This window comes from Pararge aegeria, chromosome 23, assembly GCF_905163445.1.
Source record: "Pararge aegeria chromosome 23, ilParAegt1.1, whole genome shotgun sequence".
Taxonomy (NCBI): Eukaryota; Metazoa; Arthropoda; class Insecta; order Lepidoptera; family Nymphalidae; genus Pararge; species Pararge aegeria.
The window spans coordinates 308,930-335,636 of record NC_053202.1 but is presented as its reverse complement, the minus strand read 5'-3'; the positions used below and the strand labels follow the sequence as shown (position 1 = coordinate 335,636).

The 26,707-nt window shown below is 37.1% G+C and overlaps 1 protein-coding gene across 2 annotated transcripts in view; it reads right to left on the bottom strand.

Moving 5' to 3' along the window:
• The window catches only part of LOC120634123 (protein Skeletor, isoforms B/C), a 109,578-nt gene that overhangs the window by 21,607 nt on the left and 61,264 nt on the right, over positions 1 to 26,707 (bottom strand). For both annotated transcript variants that reach the window (XM_039904516.1, XM_039904515.1), the window contains exons 5-6: positions 22,770 to 22,897; positions 22,194 to 22,331 (exon numbers count right to left, since the gene is read on the bottom strand). In XM_039904516.1, the coding sequence (XP_039760450.1) occupies positions 22,194 to 22,331; positions 22,770 to 22,897 (266 nt within the window). The remainder of the gene's footprint in view (positions 1 to 22,193; positions 22,332 to 22,769; positions 22,898 to 26,707) is intronic.

Here is a 26,707-nt window from a genome sequence, read left to right as displayed (position 1 = left end):
ATTGGTATTCACAAATATGTCCATTATAAGTGCAAATTAATTTATATTTAACTGATGATTGAGTTTTCTGATAATAATTTAAATTAACCTAAGTTAACGCTATTGCTGTGTTGTTGTTCGACATATTATTTTCTTATTATTTGTTTGTTAATTTTATAATACAAGCTTTAAATAATGAAACCTACATTTTCAATATAAAGTTACTACTTGCCCCAAATACGGGGTAAGTTGTAACAAGTGATATTTTGCACAAAAAGTGCCATAAATACTAATTGGTTATAGATTCAGGAAAAAATATTGTAGAAATATATTTCCAAATACATGATTCCTCATTTAAAGCCTTTTTTCAATTAAAATACTCAATAATGTAGTCACCCCATCTAAAAAAGAAAAAAATCTTACAACTTGCCCCTCTCTCCCTTACTTTATAAGTATTTTATATGAATTATATTCATAAAAACATTTATCAGCTATCTTAGTACCCATAACACAAGATTCTCTTACTTTGGGGTTAGATGGCGATGTGTGTATTTTCATAGTAAATTTATATTAAGTAAACGCGCGTTTTAAAAGCGCCAGTACGATCGTTAGCTAATGGCTGTCAATAAAAAGTGCGACAACCGACAAGTTCGGGTCAACAATTAGGGTCAATGACTTCGCATTATTGCGAGTAAAACTTGTGGGATTGTCTATTAAGATTCGCTCTTAATGTGAACATCGATTATTTGTTACACAATAGCGTATCTCACGTGGCCGCGTCGACGAGGGGTGATGTAAGCAAATGATTAAATCAACAATAACTCCATCTCGGCAGTTAATCTATACATACGAGGAAATAAAACTGAAGTGTGTGTCTGTGATTTCGAAATAAAAGGCTCTTAGCACGGTTATTTCAAGGATAGCATAACTCTGTTACGTGTTTTTACATTTTTAACCGTCTTGCCTGCTTGTCTGGGCCAATCTTAAAACGGCCAAACCGAGTTTGTCCTATTTAAATTTTTCACTATCTCCTTTGCACTCCAATAACATATTGTATATCTGAGCACATGATTTCTTTATTTCTTGTTACTAAAATTTTCGGTTTTGAGGAAGGAAAATATGCCAAATTTAGAAATTCTTTGTTCATGAAAGCATATTACACGGGCTTATGTAGGGTTCATGTATACGTTTTTATTATTGTTTGCTAACAGTGATTACCTACCTTCCTTAACTGATAACTAAATGTTGGGTTCCAAACGCACCTTTTTTTAAGTCACACATTTTCGATGTGCATAGATCACCCTTCAAACGATGAGTGTGTGTGTGTGCGTGCTGTGGCATCGTATTTTCTGAGCGGATGAACCTATATGTTTTTTTAGTTTGAAAAGTGAATAACTTTGAGTGTTCTTAGCTATGTTTCATACACTATGACAAATTTCAAATCCAAGATGGCCGCCACTACAAATTGGCGAAAGGCTTTATTACAACTCCCTCAACTAGTAGGTCTAAATCTAATGACTAGAAGAATAATGCCCACTGCCTGTATTAAAAGTCAGGGGCTTTTTTTAATTTAAAATTTATATTGGTATTATTTAAAATTATTTTAATGTTGTAGTAAGAACACAATTTATTATTATTATTTTCGCGTGCGGTTCAAGCTGACGCAGGCTGAAATCTTATTATAAAATTAAAATAAAACGTTTGTTAAGAATATACGCTGAGATTGTAACTTTCTATAGAGGGAAGAGTTTAAAAAAAAAAAATCATTAGTTTTTGCATTACAAACAAATAGGGTAAAGCCTGTATAATTTCGGTTTATATTATTACGGGAATAAAGCGAACCCCAAGCAAACTGCTTAACAGTACATACAAGCTAGGCAGCCTGTGTTACTGCGCTGTGGCAGGGCAGCAAATAAATGACGTATACTGCATTTCGGTACTCGTTTGTTGTGTTAAGGGCCTGGTGGTTGTGATAGGAGGAGCGGAAAGGCCGCATGGCCTTTCCTATAAGCGATCTAACAGAATACCGAAATTTGGCTTGACTTCTTCTGACACCAGAAAGTGGTTTGAACTTTTATTTTCTTATCACTATCAACCTTTTACTCGCCCACTACAGGGCAAGGGTGTCCTCTTAGAAGGAGGAGTCCACCAGCCCACCACACTTTGCATATTAGTAAATCTTTCACGCCTTTGAGAACATGATGGAAATCAAAGGCATTTAGTTTTCCTTATAACGATGTTTTGTTCTACCGTTAAAGCAAGTGGTATTTAATTGTTTGAACTAAACATTTCACAATAATGTAGCGTTCTGCTACGATGATGCGTAGAAAACGATATAAGGTACGGCTTACAACTGCCTAAACCGCTACCATTTTGTGAAACAAAAAAGAAAAAAAATAATAAAAACACAATTTCCCTGACCGATTTCGACAACTCTGAAGTTGCTTTCCATCTCCCGGGAGATATGTGCAACTGTGCTTGTGTACACACAAGTATGTACACAAGGTGCACTCTCTATTCCCTCACTGTTTTCATCCGATGGGACGGCAGCTCCAACACGACCGGGAAGAGACCGACAGTCGCAGGACCGATAATTTAACGTGCTCTGCAAGGCATGGGACTAAACTAAGAATTTTCTCTCAATACAAATGAACTTGATCTACAGTCTAACTTGTTTACAACTAGACCAACCGCCAACGAGGCAGTTTTAATAATAAAAAAAATTAAAAGTTTCAAATTTTAAAATCTCCCGACTTTCAATGTTCATTATACTTAAGTTGTGTTAAAATATGTAATCCGCCATTTTGTAGCGGCGACCAACATGGACCAATTTAATCAAACATCTAAGAACACTCCCGACTAATTCAGCCATCAAACAAATAATACAAAGTCAATATCGGCTCACCCGTCCAGGAAATACGATGCCACAGAGGCAGACACACTCTCACACACACACGTAGTAACTGTACGTAGTTACTTCAAACTTATAACACCCCTTCGTTCCTGCATCTAGGGTTAAAAATAACACTAGCTACACATTGACAGCACGCTTTCGCTTGTGCTTTGCGTCCTCCCTCCATCCGACTAGGTAGAACCCTCCTGCAGGCGATTCCGATCCGTGCTATAGCTAATGAGGCTACATCAAGTCGTTTGCGTAACAACCTTATTTGCTGCACCACGACGTTACCCCTCGCCCTTACCAACAACAACATAAGGCTGACAATCCAACTGAGAAAAATGAAAGGTCAATTCCGCGCAAGCAATTTAGATTTCTAAGTTGTATGTATTTTGAGCTGTAAGTTGAATGCGCTGTTAAATAATAGTTCAAAATTAGCCGCAAAGGCTCTGCTATTGAACTATAAATTGGGTCGGTTTCGGTTACATTTTGGTTAAGTGGATCACGGATTCTGGCATCGAATTTTTAATGAAGTTTATGTTGCATTTATTATAACATCTCTGGCTCGTATAAATTCAAAGTCAAAGTCGTTATTTATTTAAATATGCATACAGCATTCAAGAGGTGGTGATAGCGCATTGGGTAGGAGCTCGACTACATTTTCGGGGTCCGAGTTGGAATCTCAGTACGCGCCTCTAACTTTTCTAAGTTATGTGCGTTTTAAGTACTTAAATACTTGCTTCAACGGTGAAGGAAAACATCGTGAGGAAACCTGCATGCCTGAGAATCTTACATAATGTTCTCAAAGGTGTGTGTGTGGAGTCCACAAATCCAAATCCACAAAGTATTGATGATAATGACGATAACATTAAATGACTTGTCAATCTAGTGCTTATTCGCGAAACGACTCAGGCCGCGATTGCCAGAGAGACGCAGCTTCAAATCCTGCCAGTTTTATAAATTAGGCTAGTTGTTTCCAGCGTCCTTCGTCCGCGTTTATTAAATCCCGTAGGAAAAGAAGAACAAACCAACACAATTTCGCATTTATAATACTTGGAAAGAATTCCCGAGTCTCTGGCCATGGAATTGCCCCCATGCAATTGCAAATACCCCGGGGGAAGGGATAAAAAGAACCCTATTTGTTAATCCGGGGTATAATCCATCCCCATTCAGTATTTCAGTCAAAGTAGTTTTTGTGTGAAAAAGTAACAAACATCTATCCTTACAAACTTTCGCTGTTATAATATTAGTAGGAAGCATGATTTGATTAGCATAAGATAGATAGAAGGGCTTTTACTGCCGTCAGTTTCAAAGTAAAATGAAGTCCGATCACGAGAACTCTGCGGCCTCTCAAAGTCTTACCAAGTACTCGGAGTTTGAGCAATAAGTTTAATTCCTGCGTAATACTGTCCCCTGGGTATTACCGGGGCAATATTTCACACAGCTCTGTCCCCGGGGAGTCGAACAATCGTAAAAACTCTCGCCGACGAACTCCGATGTGACTCATAAAGAAGTTATACTTTGGGCATTACTTATAACTGTCGTACCTCAATAATATTATGTATTTATCCATCTTTGGACTCTCACCCTTATCGCTACGAGCATTTAAATGTAAGCACAACTTTTTAAACGATGACCGTGACTGCCCGTGACTGGCTCGTTGGTGAAGTGGTTAACATGTTTAACTGCGGATCAAGTGGTCCCGGGCTCGATTCTCGAAGCAATTCCCGGAACGAGCAAATATTAGGAGATTACCGGCGCATCCCCGGGTGCATTATTATTTCAAACATTGCTTAGTATTCAAATAAACCCACTATGTTAACAAACTATGTTTAGTATAGCAGAGGCACGGTAATAAACTGAGCATTTGAATAACCTTGTTTCCTCATCAACTAAGTAATCTTTTAAAAGTTTATTTTGGTGATGTTTTTTTTACCGTTTTCATTACCCGTCAAATATAAAATATCTACATTTTATCAATGAAGTAGATTCAATGTGAATTACATGAAAATCTTCTTTTGTAGGATGATCTCTCAAATGCGTCAACTGCTTAATTTTTCAACTATTACAGTTCGTTAGCTGATCGCTAGTTGAAACTGATGTCAATTTGCAGGCGTGGCCTACTTCAAAGACATACATCCAGACATTTTCAAATAGTTTCCAAAACACTGTGCGAGTTTACGGCAACTATTTGAGCAGAGGAACTGTGCAAGGAAAAATGGGCTTTAATTTTTCACTTTAAAATTAGTCTGTTTAAAATTTCAACATCGGCTTTTATGCAATATGAAATTCATTGTTGCACCTTAAAAATTAACTAGTCAGCCACGTTTTGACCTTTTTTAAGCCTTTGATAACGCCATTTTGTTTTATAAACGCATTAATCCCGCTCTAAAATTATTTAAATTCGTCTTTTTATAAATTGCTATAATTAATTTGGCCTACATTTGAATTTAATATGTGGGCCAAGGCTTTTGAATACAAGATTTATCTCTATGAATTTGATTATAAAAAAATTATGGAATTGCATTAATTTCGAATTATTTCACAGAAATCCGCCGTAGTAAAAGAAAAAAAATCGAATGCCTAGCAAAAGACCAATGTCAATGCAATCTGTGTAAAAGCTATTGTAAAATACCTACTGCACGGATCTTAAAAAAAATCCACATATTGGACGTCCACATATGCTGTAGACAGAAGATGGAATATTCTTTTAATCCCGGAAAATAACCCGTAAGCTATTCCACGGGATAAAAAATAAGCTTCTTGCGTGACTTAAAATCTATACCGATCCTGGCCAAATTTTGCATTTAGATAGCTTACACGGACAAAGGGTACTTTTTACCCTGGAAAACAGACGGCTTTTGCGGTATTTTTAGAAACCTAAAACATGTAAAGTAGCAGAGTTCTAAACAAGTTCAATATTTAGACAGTGAAGTGATTTATTCTAGTGATATGTTAGACTATTACGACTTTATTATTGGCACTGAAAGCCTATATAGTGGGACAAAGTGATTTAGTGAGAGAAATTAAAGTCAATATATTTGGCAAGCTTTATTACTTTATGAGTATTCATGTAGCTTATGAAAATAAAAAGTTTATATCGTATAAAAGTGTAAAAGTATATTAACTATTAAATAAAACGAGTGCAGAAACTGGCAGTTAGGAAAATAACGAGCTATGAATATAATATCAACATCGTAGTAGTAAATAACATTAAAAATATCTTAGCTGCTAAAGTTTTGATACCTAAAGCTCTTTACTGGCCATATACATATACAGAAGTTTATCATGTATACTAGTAAATATATACATTTTATGTTACATATAGTACTATCTAAAAATCTATCACAGTTTCTAATATTGTACAAATTTTTATGTAAAATACAGAATTTCATATTCACAAAGTTAAATCCTTATAAAAAACGAGATTGTTTATATATCAGCGTAGATAAAATCACAGTCCACATAAGTAATTTCGCTATCATATAAAATATTGCACATAATCTATTAATGGTAATCAAGAAAATAATTTGATAAAATAATATAACAAATATTTGACAATAATATAAAATATATCACTAATAAAATATAAAACAATCAATAATAGGATACAATAAAATATAATTATCACTATAAGTTGTGATATAATGGAGAACGTTTTCTTTTTTCCCAATTCTTTGTACGTATTAAAATGATACAGTGGCAGTGATTTGTAATATCACAATGTGTATTACCAGGCAACAATAAGAACTAATATTTAAGAAACTTAGTCTAATGAAATAAAATAAAGAAGCTCCCGTTAAACATTCAAGAGAATAAAGCCTTAAACATCATAAAATGACCCCGCAAAAACAGCACCCCGTATTTTATCGAAGAAGCTCTCTCGAAAATAAGTAAGGTTTTCAACTTTTTCTACTCATAATTCAAGTAACTTTATAGATTTATATTTACGAACACTACATCACTTTACCATTTTCAAATAAAAGACGAAGCATCATCGATAAATATTAGAAGGTAAACAATGTTGAATAACATATCGACACAGTTCTCGTATCTTATATGCAAATGCTGGTAACATGGGAAGATTTTAAGAGCGGTTCCATGCAGGCCTCAAGTGCATACGCCTCAAGGTTCCTAGTGAGAGGAATATATGGTATAAAGTATTAGAAGGGCACACTTCACTAGCTAAGTTTGTTTATTTCGATTGGCCAATGACACATGTTGAAACAAATTATTATTTGACCACAGTCTTGAGTGCAAGATGAAAGGATGGGTGATTTCACAAGATCATGATGATTGCGCAGCAATTGCCCAATCGTTCATCGACCGTCTCAGTTTGACCCCGTACTCCCAACTAGGTCAAGGTCAACTTGACGTTAGTTCCTCCGACTCCCAGATTCCTGTTCGTAGTTGTATGGAAGTAGACGATATTGCAGCGGCTGGGGTTGGTACTGGTTTATTTGATACTGCTGTAATTCCAACTCGAGGGCGCGACGTTGCTGATCAAATAACTGTTGCTGGTATAACAAATCTTGTGTCGATAGAACCTGCCCATTCTGTAGGTATTGATTATGCGGATCTAATTGATATTGTAGAGTTTGCGGCTGATATATATTTTGCTGAATTTGTGGAATATTCAAGTAGTTTTTCGACTGTCTCAGAGAATTTGACTCTTTTTGTGCGTGTATTTGAATTTGTTGATTTATATAATCAAGTTGTTGCTCTAATTGCTGATTTTGTTCATTAATAGATTCATTTTGGGATTGAATGTCTTGAGTTTGCTGGTCAGCTGCTTTCTGATTTTCTAAATGTTGCCGTACCGATTCTTGGTTTTGCTCATTTTGGGACTGAATTCTTGCTTGGTTTTGCTGTTTATCGTTTTGCTGTTCGACTTCTGCATGTTGCTGATTATAGCTTTGATGGTCTGTGTCTTCTTGATGTGCATAGCTCTGTTGTTCTGTTTGCTGGTTATAGTTTTGACGTTCAAGCTCTTGTTGGATTTGTTGGTAGTTGGGCTCACTTGGGGTATGAGCACTACTCTGGGGTGGGTCATAGGATTGTTCGTCTTTGGAAAGGGTGGCGAGCAGCTGGTGCTGTGGCGGGGTGAAGGTGTCGGCGCGACGGTGGTGCGCGTGCGCCGCTGACAGCTCCTGTGGGGCGGGGGGCCCGGCGCGCAGTTGCGGGCGGTACGTGGTAGCGTCGAGGCGCGCGAGGGGCTTGCGGGGGCGGGGGGAACGGGCTTGCGTCGCGTCTCCAACCAGCGCCTTGTTGCGGCTCTGCAACAGGAAACCCGGCTCAGTCCCGAGCGACAAGGATGGGTGATGGAAATGATTGTGATGAGTGGAGTGATTTCTTTGGATGATCATCTATGTACTTCCCACAGGTGGTCCCAAGTCATTAAATTTGGAACATTCTCTAAAATAAACGCTATTCATTTGTGAATTTAATAAAATCCTTTTAACACTTTTCAACGTTTTCGATCGACGCTCTATGATTCAAAACTCTATGATTCAAGATAAATGCGTAAATTTTTGTAATAGGTAATATATTTTGTCAATTCGAAATACGAATTCACAAAATCAAACGGATGATTGACGCGTGTTTCCAGTACAGAAGTGAAGACTTAAAATTAACAAACAGCTCATGATTCCAGTTCCCCTTTATCATCTTTAACACCGGATGTGCTAAAAGTGTTAATTAATGGAATGCGAAAACTAAATTCTCATAAACAACGTAAAACCCCTTCTCTTCTCTTGCATAAAGCACTATTTCGTGCTAGGTAAAAAAATCAACCTTTTGGAACGCAATTTTTTAGTGCTTTAACCCTGATTTTCGTCCTGTCATTACGTTCAGTTCGCAACATTACTTCCATCAGGCTACCGAGCTCACACCAAATTACCGCTTTCAGAATTTAACAACTGCCTTTAAATTCACACTTTTATATTCTTGCTTGCTTTGTATGCCGGAAAGCTAAACTAGCTTGTAATTCTGCAAAGTTTAACTTTTTATTGCAAAAAAATATGGAAAAGGACGCATGGATCTGATATTGTTTCAGTTTAGGATTAGTTAAGAATTGTGGGAATTTAAAGAGCGGCAATTGCAGGATGATACTGGCAGGATGTAATGTTTAAGTGGCATCGAAGTCGAAATAGTTAAATGATATTCAGATAAATAACCGGTAACAATAAATAAATGGTAGTCAAACTCACCCAGTAATAAATAAAAATAAAATGTGTACCTTCGGACAATACGTTTAATTTTTTATGCGAGCGTAATTCGGTGACGATCTTGTCAAAAAACTAACTAAAATAAGCTTGAAACTCCTTGAAATATTTCGTTTACGAGCTAGACATTTTAGGACCCCGTTGAGGAAATAAAAAATTGTATGTCGCGGTGTAAGTTTGTTCGCGGAATCGTGAATTGTTATTTTATAGTGCTCTACATAATATACATTGGTTGCCTGGAAGAGATCAATATGTTGCGACAAGGCCGCCAAATTGTATACTTTATGTAAAAAAATTATTTTCAATTTTTCTGTATTTCCTGTGGTGAACAATAAAAGTGTATTCATTAATTCATTAAATATCTTGGGGATGTCACTAAAAAAATGTTAAAGTTTGTATTAAGCGAAAGCTTATAGATAAGTCCTATTATATATAGTATAAAGGATTACGTAAACAATAAAAAAGCTTCGGTGTGAACAATTGCTCTAACCAGGTTGCTTCTTAAATATTTTCTAATGACAATGTTATATGATGATAACCAAAAGAACACCCGGCTAAGTTTGTTGTGGGCTTCTTCTTAGACCAGGGCGCGTTTGGAACCCTCGTAGCTTTAGTTTTTAATTTACGATTGGAGCTATCGCCATCACTACTCACTGCTATGTACACATTTGGTATGAAATCAAAGAATCAAAAGTGCCATCTATGTGCCTATTTGAATAAAGAAATAGTTGACTTTGACTTTGACATTCATCATACAGTCATTCTTAATTTATTTTTCACCCTGTAACAACATGATCTAAAACTGTCATTTTAATATTTTTGTCAAGGTTAGGTAAATACCTAATTCAAATGAAAACCCTGCAGAGATTGTGGTGTGGAAAAAAAGAAGCATATTTAAAGCTCAGCTAGCATAAATCCATTGGTGGATTCTCTCATGAACCCCGTTACGCTTCCTTTCAACTCTCCGGTATTACAAATCAGCCAACTCTAGAATGTCTATGTCAAATCTCAAAGCTTCTCGATAGAAGAAAGGTCATCATCAAGTGTGTAATTAGTTTCACACAAGCCCGTGGTCACGACTCGCTGAAGTGAACGGAGCTGTAAGCGCAATGTTTAACTGTTGACTGTGGCCTTAGTACAAGATTTGTTTGCTCGCAATCGCCGAGTCGTTTTCGAGTATTAAACTCTGTATCGTAAAAGTAAAATGGACTTAATATCACTTGTTTTAGTGTCGCAAATCCGGTACTTCTGTACTCATTTTTTTTCTTAATTGTAACTAACGAAAATATTACCAAATCTTTATCTAAATAAAGGTGACCTAAACTGAGTTTAAGCAATTTTGGTACTGTCTGCAAAATGTTTTTTATTTAAAGTGACTACATTCCAGTGCATATTTATCAATGAGACAGTGTGGAATTAAAATAAAAGTAGGTACTAAAAATAAGTCATATCCTTGCCTTGTACATAACATTTGTTCAATGTACAAAAGCTGCCCCCAGACTCCACACAAAAACTCCCCATCTCTTTTGAGCTAAACAAGATCCATTTTACTTCGATATTACAGTATTTGCATACTCGAAAACGACTCGTAAGCAAACTCGTACTCGTACTCGTCGCCTACTATCAGCAGCGAAAGGCGTTTGTTTTTGTTTGTTGAGCAATTATGTTATTAGTTTTGGAGGCTAACTATTGACAATATTTTGGCGACGTTGTTTTTTAAGTTGGTCATTTATTTGCTCATGACTGATGCTTGTCGTAGATAGATCTATGTTCGATGTCAGTTCATTATGGATATATGTTAAAAGAGACAGATTACTGACGTAGAAACAGCAAGACTTGTTTACTTTGCGTACTTTCATAGTGTGATGTCTTACGGGATCTTATTCTTATATCTATAGTATCTCTATAGTTTCAATATCAGCAAAGCTGCTGATATTGAAACTATATTCATATTGCAGAAAAGAGCTGTACGGTCAATATATAAACTTAAATCACGTGAAAAATTTAAAGAAATAAGTATCCATACGGTAGCCTCACAATATATTTATAACAATATAGTATTTGTAAGACAACATATTAGTCTTTATAAACAAAAAGTGGATATAAACAGTTGACTTACAAGAAATGGTCATAAATTAGTGACATCTGCATATCGTCTGCAAAAGGTGCAGAAGTCATCTGTGGGACTGAGTATACGCTTTTATAATATGATTCCTAAGGTAATTTTGGACCTACCAATGCATAAGTTTAAAGAATGTGTTAAAACACATTTATTACAGCGAGGTTATTATACAATTGATGAATTTCTTAATGACAAGGTTGCTTGGAGGCATCCGGCTCGGCTTTCATCTCTCACAAGATGCTGAGTTTCCTGCCGGCTTCTTCTCAGTAGAATCTGCCTTCCGAACCGGTGGTAGAGTCACTACACACAGCAGACTTGACGTTTCAAAAGTGCTTATATTAGGCATATTTGAAATAAATAAATTTTGAATTTTTGAATTAAAAATAATATGGTAGAAATAATGTTACAACTGTAACCGTCCGAATACAATTATATATATACACATAACATATTGCCATTTTGATCAATGCTGTCTCTCACAAAATCACAAGACCTCAATGTCCAATCACGTAGATAATAAAGATATCAGGTATGCAATGCGTCAGAAGTTTATATTGCGAGCTATTTACGAGTTTTTTTTGTATATTATAATGCAAGTCATAAAGTTGTACCCGGCGCCATTTGGAATAGCACTTTTATAATGATCCCATGCGTCTGAAAACATTTGGCGCGCTCCGTTTGTTCGCGGCTGGATCTAGTCCAAGCGCCACTAACACCCCCCTTACCCTCCCCCCTCCCGCTGCGCCTCGGACCACTCGCCCCTGGCTCCAGTAAACGCGATTTAATTAATTGTACCATTGACATCAATATAACCAAAGATCACAAATTAAAAGTATTAAAAATCGGGGGTCTTTAAGTATATGCAAATGAATAAAACAGAGTACTGGAGCTCTGGTCCGGTGAAGCGATGATATCCTAGTCGCTGGGTCTTCGGCTTTACTTTCAGGAGCCGATTACGAACCCCGACACGCACCTCTAACTTTTTCAAGTCATGTTCGTTTTAAGATTTAAAAAAGTACCATGAAAATCAAGCTTAATTTGCAGGAGAATCTGTATGGTGTTATTTATAATTTCTTCAATCCTTATACTCCACACAAAACAGATCAGTTTCTACACACGTTTCGCTCCGAAACCTCAGGAGATGTTGACTTTACAATTGTTTGATTTCATGGTATATAATGGATTTCTATAAAGTAACGCCTACTTCCATCCAATATTTAAATAAGTAAGTAAACATCGTGAGAAAACCTGTACGCCTGAGAGTTCTCTATAACGTTTTCAAATATGTGTGAAGTTCACCAATCTGTGACTGGGGCCAGCATGGTGGGGCCGGGGGTAGGCTCCGGCCTAAGTCCGTCTCATTCTGAGAGGAGACCCGTGCCCCGTAGTGAGCCGCTAATGGGTTGATGATGGTGAAGTAGGATGCAGGGTGGTCACATCATGCGCCAGACGTAAGCACACAATCACAGGCTCAATCAATTAAGCTTGATTAAAATATTATTTTAAGTGTGGTGACAGAAGATCAGAATACAGTTGTCACCACCCCTTTTCTTCCCGCGAGTGTCGTACGAGACGACTAAGAGAATATAAGGGTGAAAGGGCAGCAGCGTCCTCTGTGCTACAACTAGCATCTACTGCGATCACCAACCGTCTGCCCAGCACGGGGATTATGGGTACACAGCTTCACGACTCGGCTATATCTGATTTGATCACGTAGTGACACTCCTTGTATATCTCTCTCTTCATCGCCCACTGAGTGACTCTGAGCCTTCTTATGGGGCCCAGAATAACGACCTCGTTTCACATCCGTCTAGTCCCCAACGAGCTGGGCAGACCGCAAACGCAACGAGCGGCTCCAACCGCTGGAAACAAGCGGCCCAAGATCGTGGATTTTGGAACTCCCTACGAAAGACGTGGAAGTCAATCGGTTGAATTGATGATGATGATGATGACTTCTACTATAACAGCTAACTTCTCACTCAAGTAGTCACTGAGTGAGAAAGAGTGACAGAGTCGTCACGGCTGTCTATCTAGGGATAATGTTCCGCTATCTACGCCTCCCGCGCTACGCTACGCGAAGGTGCATTCGGAACTGGGTGAGCGCTAATGACCTATCCTTTGAAACATTTTTTCTACTACTTCAATGAACCTTTATACAAATCTCGTTATTCATATTCAAAGCCTGCGGCGGGTATAATTTTAAAGTAATTTACCAACTCATAACTTAAAACTATGATAATGAATTCGAAAAGAGTATATTACATAACATATATAATACCTGTTTATTCACATACATCTTTAATATGAAAAATGCATTTTTTGACGTAAGCTTTATAATTTTTACTTTTATGCAGCCCTCGGTCTGCTGCCCCAAGCGATAAAACAATTGTTGTTGAATTATATAATGTAGTTATTCGAAAAAAGCGACTGGTGAGACTCTTGCTAGATTCTACTTGGTAAAATATTCCTTCCGAACCAATGGTAAAGTCACTACAAACAGAAAGTTTCAAAAAAAGCGGACCAAAGGATTTTGAAGTGAATCTTCATCAACTTATAGACGCCCACTACTGAACATAGATCATTTGTAAAAATGTTCAATTTGCGACTCGTTTGTTGTCTTACAAGTGAGGGTCTACCAATGCTGCGCTTTCTCCCGTGAAATCATCAACCCTTGGGTTCCCAACCCTCGTCTTCCGTTCATGAGATGACCGGTTTCAATTTCAGAACGTTCCAAATTATAACGCGATGTAATATTCCACGAGGCCGCTCTGCGCACTTTTTGCACTTCCACTTTTTTTTTTAACCAAAATTAAAAATTATAAAAGAAACTTATTGCTTCGTTACAGATAACTTTGGCAATCCTTTCCGCCAACAAATTTTTTTTTTATCATATGCAGCGGATAACAATTTTACTAGATAGAATAACATATCTTCTTTTCGCTGTAAGACAACTTCGGAGCTTTAGAAATATTATATTATGTTGTTTGAATATTATAACGCAACATTCAGCATCATATTTTCCTATTTATTAACAATGGGAATTAATAAAAAACATAAAGTCCACCATAGTATTAATAGTCATAGATAAATATAAGCATTTATTAAAATTAATAACAGGTGTGTCTTTGAATATAAATGTTAATAATAAATTGAATGTGGTTTATTAATAATTCACATCGCTAATTAATAAATGCTCACAACGGCCGCGACTGCAGTACGGCGGCCGTGTCCTAGTTAGATTCATGATTACCGATCACTGGTGTTGACGCACGCATTCAATAGGCTTCGATGAACTGGCTACCTCTGAATTACCCCAGGCGCCCGTGAAGCGTTCACTTGTATTATTTTTATTTGTCTGAAATTGTGATTAATACTTTTAAGTTAACTTTGAACTTAAAACTAAAGCAATGAGAGTTTTAAATGCGCCATTATCCAAGAAGAAGCTCACGACTTGCGGGGTTTTGATGTAGTTAGCAGATTAACTACTAGCTCAGTCTTTGATACACTGAGACTGGGTATCTCAATGAATAATTGGATTTCAACTTATTTCAGATTTATATATTTTTAACGTCGTAATTCAAATATCACTTGCTTCAACTGTGAAGGAAAACACCGAGAGGAAACCTGCATGCCCGAGAGTTTGACATAATGTTCTCAAACGTGTGTAGAGTTCACCAATCCGCACTGGGAAAGTGTCGTGGACTACGGGCTTAACCCCTTCTCGTTGTGGAAGTGCTCTGTTGGGGGCCGGTCGTGGGTTGATGTGATGATGATGAACGTCGTAAGTTAGTAATTGTGACTCCGTTAAGAACACTGCCTTGACATTAATATTTTCAAGGGATTGGTGCCATTTGGATTCAGCGACTCATTACGTATCGTGTTGTGTGCCCACTTGAGGTCGACAAACGCTGCGTATTTTTGTTGGCAGTTGCAAGCACCGTGGTGCCGACCCATTGCCACGCCTGCTTAGTGGATAATCGTTGAACTATGTCGGTAACTAGTTTTTTCTTGTGGGGGGCTTCGGCCGTAACTAGTTACCACCAAGCTAAACTAGTTACCGACAAAGACGTGCCGCTAAGCGATTTAGCGTTCCGATAAGACGTCGCGTATAAACCGATTTGGAGTATGGGTTTAATATAACTTCCATACCTCCAACAGGTAAGCCCGTTACTATCTTGGACTGCAACCTCGCCCACTGACGTGTAGTGGAATAAAAAAAAATGCGCAATGGAAAAATAGTGTCCTGCATAGGTTATGTGATAAACTTGTTTAGTAAAAGTCTTGAGGAAAGTAGTCCCTGTGTAATTATCATAACGAGTGGCGGCGGCAGCAGGCGGTGACACCGCAACGGTGCCCAGACATCGCGGTTAGCCGCTCCAGTGGCTCCGACTGGCAACTGAGTTACAAACTACTGCGCGTGTTAAAAAAATATAAAAAATGGAAGGCCAAGGTATTCACTTATTCAATACCCACAATGTTCAGGATGGCACTTAGATCTTTCATTAATTAACAGTATTATTGAAGCTAAATACCTAGTTTCTTAGCAGTACTTATTTATTCTCATGACTATTATTCTTCCTTCCTATTAAAGTATTAAATTTATAAGACATCATTGAATCCCACCAACCTGCTTTAGAGCAGTGTTGTGGGTCTGTACTCTATAAACCTGACTTCCCAAGGAGTGAAATAAAACAACTGGACTGACACTAATACTGTATATTAAGCTTCTCTATAATTCATATTACTTGTTACCTTCAAATGACTCTACTACCAGTTCGGAATGCTGTCTTCGGCAGAGAAGACCACTGGCAAGAAACTCTACCGTTGCTCTTTTATTCAATCAATTAAAACAAGACTTATAAACACAATTACAACATTATCATATGTTATAACGCTAGGCCCTTTGATACAAGACATATAAGACAGGTCAAACATAAATACTATGATCACTTATAGCATCAGGACTTTTGAAACAAATTGTTTGTACAGAGCAACCTCTGCTACATAAGCTATCTGTATGAAATAATGCTAGGGCTCCATATATGATACCTAAATAACCCAAAGGATATAAGAGATATACTTATCTGATGCAACATCAGGTACAACCATAGTACCAACAACTTTTAACAACTTATCTCAACTCCATCACCAGTATATACGACTCTTGTTTTGCCACAACAATATCTCGTTAAGTATGTCGTTTCCATTATAAATCATCTATTCCCAATTTGTAACGTTCTATCCACAATACTTTACTTAATCTTCTATTCTCAATTCATTAATTTAAATCCGTCCTCACTTTTCTTTGCCGCCAATCTAACTTGTCAAACTCGCGTCTCCCGCCATAGATCCTATACTTTTATTTGACAGTTTACTAAAGTCCTTTATTCTATTTTCAATACATTATCAATGAGTATACAAACTATTATTTGTTGATATATTTAATATAATCATCGGGTTTATCATAGATAAAGTGCTGTAATTCCCTATTTCCTAACACGGCCATTCTGACAAGTACTTCGTTCTCGAAGTACATAGGGTTATTCTTTTTAGGTATATGTATTGTATCATAAGTCTTTAGGTTCAAAGAACATCCTTATAAGTACATCATCTTATGTACACCTCTATAAAATTAGTTCATGGTATATAACCATAAAAAATCATCAAATCAGTTACATTCTGTATACACTTTTATCAATAAACTGTAAACAATATTTTATCAAAAGATAGGCATAATCATAACATTTTATAATTAAAGTGAAAGAGACCAAAAAAAATTTTCATCAAAATTCCACACCATTTAACAAATTATAACAATGTAATACTTCTATCAAAGTAAAAAAAAAATGATTAATTTTCAACAATGTAAATCAAAAATACTCATTTTCATTTATCTTGTACATTTTAACATGTACAATCACAATCCAAATATTTCCATCTCAATATAAATCTCAAACAATTTATCCATTTGCCTCTAGTCAAACTTTATCAAAATATACACATAATTGTATTTCTCCTCAATTCTGTTATTTGCATTGTTAGTCTCATTTAGTCACAGATGCAATAGGTACAGTCTAAATATGCCAAGGCAATTCGAACAATGTGCAATACAAGTCTCAACAGCTCCTTACTCACAAACTATGAAGCTTAATCAGCTGTGGGCAAGAACCTGACGCATGACTTACTTAGCCAATACCAAAACACCAACTCCTACTGATGATATCAACATAATCATCACCCACTGGTGATATTCATATTCTTTTCACTGTCCAAGTCAAGTAATATATAAGATAAATATAAATAAATTAATATAAAAACGCTAAGATGGAATTATTTCTATTATGGAGGGTTTACCTCTTTTTTTTATCATATCATCAAAAAAGCCAAGGTTTATGTTTAATTGTTATTTCTATTATTCAAAAATTATTTCAATCTAAACATCAATAAAATCACCCGTTTAACAGAATCATTTATCATACAAGGACTATTAAAATTTCAAATAGAAATTGAAAATTTAAACAACTGTAGACCTAAGTATAATATAATTATTTATAATGCAACTAATATATTTTCCTTTGCAGCAGCAACATTAATTTAGTTTATATTTGTATTTATTCTTAGATAATTTTAAGAACCTCTCTAACCATCATACTGAAAGATTACTAACCTAACCCATAACATTTAAGCTGACTCCCAATTATTTTCTTCGCACAATCCAACATAGACACTAAACTATTTCATTTAGCTATTCAGTAGTAATTTTCCCTATATGTATTGTTCTGATACATAATCATATTCTATTCTATTCTACCAACAAAAATTTTTTTTTTTTTTTTTGTTTTTTTTTTTGTTTTGTTTTATGTGTATTCTTTTATATGTTCTGAATAATTTACATAATCTCTCCTATCTCGGCTTTCCTGACAAGTACTTCGATCTCGAAGTACATAGAAAAGTTCCTAAATAAAAGTTAACAGCTCGGCTAACCTGACTAGTTGCTCAATATAAACTTGAAATCTTGTATGTAATAAATAAGAATCAAAAGAAAAATCTATTACACATTCCGTTCGGCTAACCTGACCAGTTAAATTATTTTAACCTGGACAGTCTAATAAAATAAAACTTAGCAAAAATTCCATTTGGCTAACCTGATTAATTATATAAAACTTGATAATTCAAATTAATCAAACTTATCACACATTCTGTTTGGCTAACTTGACTAGTTGGTTTATAACAAACAAAACAAATATAAATCAAATCTATTTGACTCCAAGTAAAATAGAGCCACTAGGCCATACCAGTTTCAAATAATAAGTACTATCTTTGCAAAGTAGAAACAAAATAAAAAATAAAAATATCACATCAATTGGTTCTCCGGACCACATATCCTTATATAGAATTTCAACATGCATGGTGCTTTGTCTCCAGAGTGTTTCTGTTTTAGCACATAGCAGCAAAAATTGAGGCATCATCAAAAACATCAAATTCTTTATTATGTCCACATTTGACGGGATGGTTCTAAAAAAAGTAAATCTGTATTAGACAAAGGCATAAATTGGACATGAATAGGATCCAACTTCTGATGCTAAAAAAATATAGACAATGAAAGGGCCAAGGTATTCAGATATTCACTATAATACCCACAATGTTCAGGATGGCACTTAGATCTTTCATTAATTAACAGTATTATTGAAGCTAAATACCTAGTTTCTTAGCAGTACTTATTTATTCTCATGACTATTATTCTTCCTTCCTATTAAAGTATTAAATTTATAAGACATCATTGAATCCCACCAACCTGCTTTAGAGCAGTGTTGTGGGTCTGTACTCTATAAACCTGACTTCCCAAGGAGTGAAATAAAACAACTGGACTGACACTAATACTGTATATTAAGCTTCTCTATAATTCATATTACTTGTTACCTTCAAATGACTCTACTACCAGTTCGGAATGCTGTCTTCGGCAGAGAAGACCACTGGCAAGAAACTCTACCGTTGCTCTTTTATTCAATCAATTAAAACAAGACTTATAAACACAATTACAACATTATCATATGTTATAACGCTAGGCCCTTTGATACAAGACATATAAGACAGGTCAAACATAAATACTATGATCACTTATAGCATCAGGACTTTTGAAACAAATTGTTTGTACAGAGCAACCTCTGCTACATAAGCTATCTGTATGAAATAATGCTAGGGCTCCATATATGATACCTAAATAACCCAAAGGATATAAGAGATATACTTATCTGATGCAACATCAGGTACAACCATAGTACCAACAACTTTTAACAACTTATCTCAACTCCATCACCAGTATATACGACTCTTGTTTTGCCACAACAATATCTCGTTAAGTATGTCGTTTCCATTATAAATCATCTATTCCCAATTTGTAACGTTCTATCCACAATACTTTACTTAATCTTCTATTCTCAATTCATTAATTTAAATCCGTCCTCACTTTTCTTTGCCGCCAATCTAACTTGTCAAACTCGCGTCTCCCGCCATAGATCCTATACTTTTATTTGACAGTTTACTAAAGTCCTTTATTCTATTTTCAATACATTATCAATGAGTATACAAACTATTATTTGTTGATATATTTAATATAATCATCGGGTTTATCATAGATAAAGTGCTGTAATTCCCTATTTCCTAACACGCGCATGTACCGGCCTACTGCCGACCCACAAGCACAGTATAACAGATTGTTCAACAAGGGGGTAAAGCAATCTCTTACGTTACGGGCGCTGGGATAAATCCCAAGCAAACGAGGGATTTTAGAGTGACTCCCGTGCGTAGTGAGGGGGTCGCCCCTAGAATCAGGAGTGTAGCGAGGGTTTTAGGGCCGCCCAAAACGAATGCAGATTTAACTCGAGTTAAATACTCTACTTTTCACACCTCGCGAGGCAATAAAATCAAGTTTAGGTGGGATTTTTTTAATCTATATTCCATGATTCCTATTTCACAGGCTCTCATGAGTAACAGGGAAGCCATCATACGTTAGAGCGAGGTAGCATTATTAGAATGAACCGATTTTATTCAGATACGCCGTACGCGATGTTGCTTATTCATATCCTAAAAGGAGTACCTAACTCCAGTACAACATAACTTTCCCGCTAAGCCTATAGGATGTTTTGACGTACTTGACCTTCGGATCCTGGACTATGTTATAAGGCATTGTCGAGCGACTGGTGTGAAAAATATATTAAAGCGGTGGGAAACGTTCGAATCAGCACACTCCACAGCTATTATCGCAGGTTTTTAGTTTTATGCGTTTATAAAATTAGAATAGATTTCCCTTATAACACATTTCAAGTAAATTTAATTATAGAGTGAAGCATAGTATGTTTGCGCAGTTGGGGCATGACAAAACAAACGGGTGGACATTTTTTTTATATCTTATTGGATTATTATTTTAAATAAAAATAAATATACTAAGACAATACACACATCGCCATCTAGCCCCAAAGTAAGCGTAGCTTGTGTTATGGGTACTAAGATAGCTGATTAATATTTTTATGAATATAATACACATAAAGACACTGGTAAACATCCATGTTTTCCACACAATCATTTTCCAGTTGTAGGAATCGAACCCACCGCCATGGGCTCAGAAAGCAGGGTGGCTGCCCACTGCGCCAACCGGATGTCAAATCTGTCAACCGGCTGTTAATTGTACTATGGCTACAGAATATACGAACAACAGTTCCTATACTCCAGTTTATATTAAAGCTCACTTGTGTAATAAGCTGAACACAATTTGAATATTGCCTAGAGATGATTGCAGATCGAACTATTGTTAAGGCTGTCAATATAAGTCGCTTAAGAAGGTGATTGCGATGAAACTCATGACAGTTTGAAATCTGAAAAACATAGCATGCAATCACAAAACTGAAGACTGTCACAAACTTCGATCAATAAAAGTACTAGGTTAACGATTAGCGACAAAACTATTTAGTTTTGGTTAAGTGGCCACATTTACACAGATTTTTATGATTCTTTTTATGAAATATTGGAAAAAGTTTTATAATTCCAACAACTTCAGTTCTCAGCCTTTTATTTAAGACTGAAACATATTTATAATCAATTCTTTTTAGCATTGAAAAAAAGAAAAAAAGCTAAATTTAAAATGTACAAATGTATTTATCTACGTCTGCACTCTGCAGTTGTTTTATAAAAAGGTTACGTTTGAAACTGCTCATCAAATTTCAAAACTCTTGCCCTAATATTTAGAATGAACTTTGCTAATATTCCTTTGAAATGCGTTGCAATAAAATTGTGCGAATGCCTTTGTTAAATACATGGATTATTTATATGGATTTGTGGAATCTTAAAACCCTTTTAAAAAATCGCAACGACACATATATCTATTGGCAAGGTAAATTCATTCGTCATTCATCGTTTAAAGGAAATTGCATACAATTTTACAATAAACTACCAATTGACATCTTGGAGATGTCTCTTAAAAAGTTCAAAGTTTGTATTAAACGTAAGCTTATAGAAAAGTCCTATTATAGTATAAAGGACTACGTCAACGATAAAAAAGATTGGGTGTAAATTATTGCTCTAACCAGGTTGCTCTTCTAATAATTTAAAATGACATTGTGAGATGGCGATAACAAAAAAAAAAAAAAAAAACACCCGGCTAAGTTTGTTGTGGGCTTCTTCTTAGACCGGGACGCGTTTGGAACCCTCGTAGCTTTAGTTTTAAGTTTACGAATGTGGTTATCGCCATCATCTCACTACCGTGTAATTCTTATGTACGCATCAAAAGTGCCACCTGTGGGCCTACTTGAATAAAGATATTTTTGACTTTGACTTTGACTTTTGACATTATGACAATATAATTAAATCGACTCAAACAGCTCGTTTCCAAACAAAACTGAACGGATAAGTAGACGTAGTAGAGTAAGACTCTAGTGCCTACTGTTATTGATTGAAGTCCGCAAGTAAAGGTACGTACCTGCGGGGACACGCCGAGCATCTTGAGACTGGGTGGCACGTTGGCGAGCGCGGCGCGTGGCAGCGTGACGTGGCCGAAGTTGACGGTGAATGCCTCACACCACACCGCGAAGTGGCCCACGTCGAACACGGTCAGCTCCTGCAGGCAACGTGACAAACATCTAACCGTGATACCTTGTACACTACTGATGGAATAGAGGAATATCATAATTTAAATAAATAATGCCTCATAAAGGTCAGGGTAGAGTAAGCGCTGTTTTAAATTGGAAGGCCCCGGTTTGATCCCGGAGAGAAGCAATTTGGGAATCTATTATTTCACGACCTCGATTATCAGTTATAAAGGAACGACCATAGAGAGAGAGAAGGGGAAAAGAAATAATTGTGTAGTCTTGCTCTGTTTATGAGCGATGGATTCTCAGTTGCCAACAAGTGTGCCATATGCTTACTCCGTCAATTATAAACTCAATTATAAATATACTTTAAAATAACAATTGATTAGCTTGGCAAGTAGCCTGCTCAACTGCCCCCCTTGAATTGGTCGCTTACAGCTTGGCAACCGTGTCAGCCTGGCACTTACCCCGGGCAGCGTCAGCACGATGGTCTTCCGGTCGTATTTCCTCAGTGGCGCCTCCTTGCCGTTCTCGTCGGGGATGCGGATGCCCTGCGGCGACGGCTTGTCCCCGCGCCCCACCCAGAACTTCGCATCTGTCACAAACAAGAAACCTTTTAATCACACTGTCACACTCATAACTTAATCCTAAAAGCACTGCTCACATTGGAACAATTACATTTGGTAATTCATTCAAGGGAAATAGTATATAATAAATTACCGAAAGAAATCTGTATATAACAAATTAATAAATCAATAAATAAATATACTACGACAATACACACATCGCCATCTAGCCCTAAAGTAAGTGTTGCGTACATATAAACACCCAGACACGGAAAAACACGAAAAGTTCAACACAAAAACATTTTCCAGTCGTGGGATTCGAACCCACGGCCTAGGACTCAGATAGCAGGGTCGCTGCCCACTGCGCCAATCGGTCGTCAAAACCGAATGAGAACTTTGTGATGTCTTCCAGTTATTTTAAAGAGTCCACCGTCTCGCCTTCGAGAGCATCATAGAGAACTCTCAGGCATGCAGGTTTCCTCGCGATGTTTTCCTTCACCGTCGAAGTGATGTTTTAATTGCTTAAAACGCACATAACTTAGAAAAGTCGATGGTGCTTGCTGGGATTTGAACTCGACCCCCGATAGTGCAGCAGAAAGTCCTCACCTCTGGGTACCACCAGTAGTGAAACATGACGAGGAGTGGTACCATTATTGAGCAAGCCTATACTTTGCTCGTTAGAGATAAATTTTCTTTGCATTGAAAAGTAACTCTTAATAATGTATATTTCCTTTACAAGGCGCCCCTTAAAACTAACTGCCAACTTTAAAAGATTTCACTTCAAGAAAAACTGGAGCGTTTTTAGAGCAACGCCGGAGCGAATTCCAGCACCCTTGAAAAATGTCTGCCGCGAGCTATCTGCAATTGATTTATGTTACTGCCGACCTCAGGGAAAATATTAACCCACATTCCGCGCCGCAACCAGGGGCTTGAGCGCCCAGGACTGGCCTTAAATGATTTGGATTTTGCAGTCAAACGACAGTGTTTGAGTTTCTTCCTACGTTTACTCATTCGATTAAGTGTTGAAGTTTGTATGGTATCGAAAGAGCACTATCTAGTGTCAGTACGGTTTCCCAGTATTGTAACGAGATTGCGCTCCTCCACACTTGACACACTGGTCAGCACACTGTTGTATTTATTTTACTGTTTTCGGTACTTTTCGTGGTGTACTATAAAAGTGTTTTCGTTAAATTTTCTAGGACTTTTTAGGACCCTCTTGCAGAATCGTGACATTTTTTATACCCTCTTACTAAATCTGTGGAACTGCACTTTTGACTGAAAAACTAACACTTGCATTGTTACACAGAAATTTTACTAAATAGCACGGTATAGGAATAGTAAATGACATTACCATTTTTTTTATCGTACTGAGAAGTAAAATTAAATTTTCTTTAATAGTTATGACTCTTAGTCAGGAAGGAGAAAGAAAACGTGCCCCAAAATTAAACTGTCAGAGAAAACATGCATAATATCTATAATAACAGTTCCCGACCTTTGCCCCATCTTCGCCCTCACTGCGGCGCGTATCGGCTCACCCGACGTATGGGTTACGAGGTGCTAACTCAAGCCGGTAGGAGGCAATACCGCTTATCTTACAACCTTCCTGTACCGCATCGCTTCACAAAGAACCACTAACAAAAGCGAAATTGCTCAGTTGACAGCATTCCTTGCCGCTTGTTTATCTGCTTGCACAGGACATATTTCGGTGATCGCGTTTAGGAACTTCACAATCTTGTTCCTCTTTCACTTTTCTATCAAGGTACAGGAAGATTTATTGACTTATCCAATAAATTCATATTAGCGGACCCGCGCGACTTCGTCCGCGAATGATCCGACTTAAAAAAAAAATCGTATGTTGTCGCGGACTGTTTTATAGGACTTTAAAAAAACAACAATTCCGACAATTCAGATATACTTACTACATACTTCCGTCGTTTGGCGTAACGTTTACCGTTCACGCATCGCACGCATCAGAATCACTCAAAAAGGATATTTTTTGCCGTTTTTTCCTTAGATTCCAATATAAATGAATCCTAGCTAGATCGATTTATTTCCCCCGAAACCCCCTGTATACTAAATTTAATGAAAATCGTTGGAGCCGATTCCAATTATATATACTCGTAAATACAAGTATTTCTTGTTCAAACGTATAAGATAAAATGTTTCATCGCACCACTACTCCTTTTCATCTATTCTACTCACATTAATCATATGTAACATTACACTGCTTTACTAATATTATAACAGCGGAAGTATTCTTGTTCGTTTGTTTGTTTATCCTTCATTCACGTTCTATCTTGGCAACCAATCAACTTGGCTTTTGGCACAAACTTAGTAGAAAGGACAGAGAGTAACACAGGCTACTTTGTATCCCAAGCAAACAAATGATCCCACGGGACGCGGGAAATAGCTTGTGCAATAACAAAGCTGAAAAGTTAGTAATTTATTTGGTTCCGCATAATTAAAGTATTGAAAGCGATGGCAATTATGATATTGTAACAAATTAACGGTTATTATGTTCGACATTCAAGCGAGGCTTATCGAGTTACAATCACGAGGCACATTATTAACATCAGCACAATATTCTGTTACACAAAGTGCTGCAATTCAAAGCTCGTGCGGGATTAAATAAATCGGACAAAAGCCACGATTGCATATTGTAAGCATCGGCTTCAGTTGTAACAGGCCGGTGAATGGACGGCGCGGAATTACGTGGAAAACAATGCAAATTGTTATTTGACGCGTCGACGGCGGGAGCAAAAGTTACATTTAAATGCCCATTAACTTTGTGACCGGCGGAGAGGAGGAGCGATGAGTGGGGTTTGTGTTTGAGCGGGAATTGTTGACGAGCGTTAGCTGCTACATATGTTTCCTAGCAACATTTTTTTATTACCAGTTCGAAGAATAGACATATGTGGTGGTACACGTCTAGTCATTATCATCATGACACGTTACTGGCCAACTAAAGAGCACGGGTCTCCTTCCAAAATGAGAAGGAGTAAGGCCGTAGTCCACCACGCTGGCCCAGGGCGGATTGGTGGACTCCACATCCCTTGAGAAACTGAACTAAAGATTGATGCACTGGTTGATCTGCATTGGTAACTAACTACCCTTTGGCATTTGTAATCACGTTAGCTGCACTGGTATGGATAACATGACAGTACGCTCTCCACGTACAATTGGATCAAAAACAATCAGAGAGAGTGCAGGCTTGTCGGAACAACTACGAATATACAGGACGCTCGTCCGTCTGTTCCACTGACCGCTGGGCGTGGCGGCAATGTTACTAGCCGCGGGTCGAATAACTAAACTGGACACCATAAAAGCCTCTTAATATTCTGTATCAGCACTGAAGTAGCGAGTCTCAAATTATTATCCGCAGTACCGTTTGAACCGCTAAACTGGGTTACTAAACCATCGTACATTAAACCACCTTTTCCGGTTTCTCGAAATTACTGCATGTATATAGATGGTTAGCGCTGTCGTGTTCGCTGTGGCGTTTTAAGTGGAAGGTCCCGGGTTCGATCCCCGGCAGGGGGACTTTAGGAAATTTTATTTTTAACCCCCAACGCAAAAACGACGGGGTGTTTTAAGTTGACTGTGTGTGTGTGAATTAGTCGGAAGCTACGTTTGATGAAAAATCGATGAAAACGGCCACAAAATGGCGGATTACAAATATACAACTCTCTCAATATGGGTATCGAATGAAAGGGCTTCACTAGTATAAATATAACATTACAACCACAAGACAACCTTAAGGCTATAGGCAGTTATTGCCATCATCTCACAACCAGGTACCTTTTTTTACTTTCGTATGCAATGAGCCACCTATGCAATCT